Below are 4,903 nucleotides of genomic sequence, written 5' to 3' on the forward strand. Positions count from 1 at the left end.
GGAGAGAGAGAGAGAAGGAAGGGAGAGAGAGAGAAGGAAGGGAGAGAGAGAGAAGGAAGGGAGAGAGAGAGAAGGAAGGGAGAGAGAGAGAGAGGAAGAGAGAGAGAGAGATTAAGAGGGAGAGGGAAAGAGAGAGAAAAAGATGAGAGGGAGAGATAGATAAAGAGAGAAAGCAAAAGAAAGAAAAAAGAGAGAGAGAAAGAACAAAGAGAGTGAGAAAAAAAGAGAGAGAGGAAGAAAAAGAGAGAGACTAGAAAAAAAAGAGAGAAAGAAAGAGAGAGAGAGAGAGAGAGAGAGAGAGAGTACTGAAAGAGAGATCTATTATCTATTTGTTTTACATTTTCAGCTCCCCCCATACATTTTGATATTCTTATGCTGCACCTCCTACCGCGTCCACTCCATCTTCGTTCTTCGGTTATTTAATGATCCAGTGGCTATGATGTTTCTCTATGCAGCAATCAATCTCTTCATTGATGGATACTGGTGTGTTGGAAGTCTGATATACAGGTATGGTATGTGAGTAAGTGAAATGGAATATGCAGATGTAATAAAGTACAATTAAATGAAATCTAGCTATTTTTACAGATAATGTTAATAATAATAAAAAGTGTCCCATACTGTATGTAGGTGAATGAGAGTGGATGAAGTCTGCAATGGATTATACAGCTGGATGTCAGGACTGTCACTGTTTATATTAACTTCATTAATCATTATTTGTATTTATTAATAGTGTTTAGTGTCGTCATCTGGAAATTAGGCTTACTTGATATGTGGGGCTTGTAGGCCTAGCTCATGTTTAGTGTCAAGATGCGTTGCTTCCCCTTTATAATGTTATTTGGTATTTTTTCTGCAAAAGTTTTATTTTGTTTTATTTTATTTTTTTATTTTATTTTTTTATTATCATTATTTTTTTCCATTTTCCAATGTCTATATTTGTCATTTGATAAACTATATTATGATAGTAGAAGACTGTCTTTCTTCCACAGATTCTATATCACATCTCTAGGTAGACTACAATTCTGTGCAATAGCAATAACAGTAATAACACTGTGTTGTTTTTGTCATTTTTAAATATCTTTATATTATTAAATTGTCTGTAATACACCCTGTGCTCTTGGTCATAGCAGGTAGGAATAGGATCCTGAGCATGGAACTAGTGTCCTCTCTGGAGCTGGAGCTCTTTCAGCCATGGCTCATGGATGATTCATTCCACATTGTTTTCCAGTGGAAATAAAGCAAAAGCCCCTTTGTAACTGCCTTTTGAGTGTAATCTTCCTCCATGAGCTTTGTGTACTAATGACAAGTCATTCCTGTCACCCTGGCTTTCTGTCAAGTTTTTTAATGATTGTAGATTCCCATCACCCAGCCCTCAGTCAATTTTTTTCATGATTTGACGGTCATGTCACCTGAATCTAATGGGTTAACAAAAGTGTTATGTAATTTATAAGATATTGCACATAGCTTTGTAAATAAGGTATCATGGCACTCTTGAATATAATGTGTAGATAATGTGAAGCTGACTTGTAGTCAGGTATGATTATGATCTTGAGAGTGAGCAGACTAATTTCTCCATATTTTAAAAGAATTTTCAATGTAGTTAGGTGAAAATCTTTATTGTAATGTTATTTCTTTTTTGTGTTCCCAGTATTTGTAGTGCCATTTCATTACTTCAGAGAGGAAATTTAAATATAATTAATTGTTTTACCAGCCTTGCAGTCTCCATTAAGATGAACATCTTGTTATTTGCACCTGCACTGTTGCTTGCATATCTGCGCTGCCTTGGCTTCAAGAAAACCATACTGCAGCTGACTATTTGTGCTGGTGTCCAGGTAGGTACTGGATTTTTATTGTCCATTGTAGCTAGTGTAAATTTTCTTAAAAGTATTGTTAGTACATTATATGTATATGTTGATGGGTATAAATATGTCCATACACATAAATATTGTGCATGAACATTGATATTAATCATCAGTTATATATGATAATTTCCATTCTAGCTTGACCAATTGATTCAGTATAGTTCAGAGTTATATAAATACTTGATATAAAGGAAACAAGTTTAAAACTTGAATAAAACATAGTATTTATATCACTTTTCTTATATATGGTTCCTCTTATACACATTTTTCCCATTCTTATTCCTTAAAGACTGAGATATGGGTGTATGTTAACCCATTTATGTCAGGAACATGCGCTGTGCACTATGTTTTTACTTTTTTTGTTTATTTGTTAATTTATTAATTTATTTATTTGTACATAGATGGCTCCACAAGTGCTTAGTCACCAAGGAATCAGTTACTAGGCCTAGATGATCCCACTTGTTTACCCTATCCCTCAAATTTTTGTTTAAAAAAGTTCTTGTTTCTCTTATTATAATCAGTATTATAATGTTGTTATTGTCCTTATAGTGATATGATCATGAAGATGATAATAACAGTAATAATGGTAATAAAATAAATCCATTTTCCATACAAATCAAGGCATGGGGTAAATAGGTGAGAACAGGTAGGACTAGTAATTAACTTCTTGGTGACAAGTACATGTGGAATCATCTATGTTTTAGACTAATTTGTGAATTTGTTAAACCTCTCTCATCTCTCAAACCATGAAAATACAGAATTGATTATTATTTATGGTGTTATGGTGTTTCTAGTTCATAACAATCTATGCTAGAGAAGAAAGATTGTGTTAGGCATGATAGGTAAAAGTTCCCCTTGCATTACTAATGAATGAGCAGCTTACAATTCAAAAGTGATTACTTGATATTTCATAACATAGAGAAGCTTGTGTTATCATTGTACTGAAAGAAACTACATCCAATATCATATAGAATATTAGGCAGCATTGTTGGTTTCCAGGCTTTCAAATGTAGACTAGAAGCTGTAACAAGTTCACATTGTGTATGCAGTAGTGTTTTGGTCCTATATACGTATAGCATATCAGTTATGTCAAACAGCCTAGGAACCTTTAATGTCTTTCTTTCTCTGTATACCCCAGAGATTTTCATGTAGTTTTCTATGTATTATCTGGTATTAAGTAATAATATCTACATAAAGTGGCACTTGTAGCATGCCTTACCAACTTTGCACATTTGAAGAAATCAAAACAGTATTTCATCAAATGGTATACAAATAATTTCACTGTAGAGATTCAAATATTGGAATTTTCCTACACTTTAATACAGTGGACAAACTTTGGGAATTCATGGCAAAGGTCTTTTATGTGTGCCATCTTTCTGTTATCGTATGCCATTATACCCAACCAGAATTTAAGTATTAAATTGATATTGATATAAGTTCTTGGTGAGCATTGTCTAATTCACTTCATTATCATTTTCAGGTGTTGTTAGCTGTACCATTTCTAATGGCAAATTCATTCGGATATATAAAGCAGTCTTTTGACTTAGGACGTGTCTTTTTGTTTGAGTGGACAGTGAACTGGAGATTTCTACCAGAAGAGATATTTGTTAATAGGTGGTTCCATTTAGTGCTTCTGGTTCTACATTTGGTTCTTCTCTGCACCTTTGCCTACACTCACTGGGATAGGTATGTTGTAAATGAAATAAGTTCAGATTGATAAAATAGTGTTTCATTATGAAATTCTTATTTGTTGTAAATGAAATCATATTTTGCTAAAAAATATTTTATTATGAAATTCTTTCTCTCTTGTCTCTCTTACCCTCATGTGTATCTGGCTTTCTGATATACCACTAATTTTCTTTACAGTCTATCTTCTGACACTACAAAATTCATTAATCTGTTTATTTTCTCTTTGCTCAGGTACCTAGTCAATTATGCCACTCTTCAAGGAATTGGACTTGAGACAGAGATGGCCTGCCAGCTACTGGTGTTGCCACTGTTTGTCAGCAATTTCATAGGTGTGGCTGTGAGTCGATCTCTGCACTACCAGTTCTATGTCTGGTACTTCCACTCACTCCCATACTTGCTTTGGTCAACTCAATTTAGTGTAACATTCAGGTAGGAGGACATTGTGTTTGTAGGTGGTTAGTGTTGTTTACACAATTTAACTGTTGAACATAGACAAATGTAATGTTTCTTTTCAATATCTTTAATTGAAAGGATTACTGAAGTAATACTGAATACTGAGTATTGACTTAATTAAATTATTGACTTTTCATATTTTAGTATATTTCTCTATGTACTTCATGATTTCATATTAAAGCCAGTAAATATTCATAAATATTCATTCATAGATAGCACAAATTGTTTACTTTTTCCATTGTTTGTTTTCAGACTTTTGTTGCTGGGTGTGGTGGAGCTGTGCTGGAATACATACCCATCAACATGGTGGAGCTCAGGTCTCCTTCATGCTTGCCACTTAGCTGTTCTAACAGGATTGTTCCTTAATCGCCCAACAAACAAGCGAACAGAGAGGTTAAAGAAAGCACTAGAAAAGAAAGAATAAAAGTAATACAAGATTGCTTTTATTGATTTACTAACCTTTTCCACTACGACAGGGATAAATATCACTCATATTATACATATTTGAAATCTATTAACACTATTATTTGTAATAAATTTTTGAGACAGTTTGTTTAAAAAATATCCATTAAAAAGGTGAATTCTTGCTGGTCAGTGAAAACATATGTGGATCAGTCTACATGCAGTCATTCCCAGCTATGTTAATTCTTAATGATATTTGAAATGTTTACCAGAAGGTCCAGCAAGTGATTTGAAAAACAAAAGATGATGAATAGAACACACTCACATATTATCAAAACAATATAGTGATAACAGAAAATATGACTAAATTGGTTAACTTATCATGTGATTTCCTAAAAAGTAATTTTTCTTACCCTTCTAGCAGTACAAATCTAAGAATGCTTTGGGAATGATAGTAAGTAAGAGAGATATATTATTATCCTTTGCATATATAAACTTTA

At 33.2% G+C, this 4,903-nt stretch overlaps 1 protein-coding gene across 2 annotated transcripts in view; it reads left to right on the forward strand.

Annotated features, from left to right (window-relative positions):
- LOC119576205 (lethal(2)neighbour of tid protein-like) overlaps positions 1 to 4,442 on the forward strand; it is a 12,974-nt gene extending 8,532 nt beyond the window's left edge. The window contains exons 6-10 of one of the 2 annotated variants that reach the window (XM_037923793.1): positions 347 to 507; positions 1,709 to 1,829; positions 3,340 to 3,545; positions 3,780 to 3,977; positions 4,254 to 4,442. In XM_037923793.1, the coding sequence (XP_037779721.1) occupies positions 347 to 507; positions 1,709 to 1,829; positions 3,340 to 3,545; positions 3,780 to 3,977; positions 4,254 to 4,425 (858 nt within the window). In that variant the 3' untranslated portion in view covers positions 4,426 to 4,442. The remainder of the gene's footprint in view (positions 1 to 346; positions 508 to 1,708; positions 1,830 to 3,339; positions 3,546 to 3,779; positions 3,978 to 4,253) is intronic. The other variant, XM_037923794.1, reaches the window with a different exon arrangement.
- The last annotated feature ends 461 nt before the right edge of the window (positions 4,443 to 4,903 follow it).

The sequence above is a fragment of the Penaeus monodon genome, chromosome 8 (assembly GCF_015228065.2).
Source record: "Penaeus monodon isolate SGIC_2016 chromosome 8, NSTDA_Pmon_1, whole genome shotgun sequence".
Taxonomy (NCBI): domain Eukaryota; kingdom Metazoa; phylum Arthropoda; class Malacostraca; order Decapoda; family Penaeidae; genus Penaeus; species Penaeus monodon.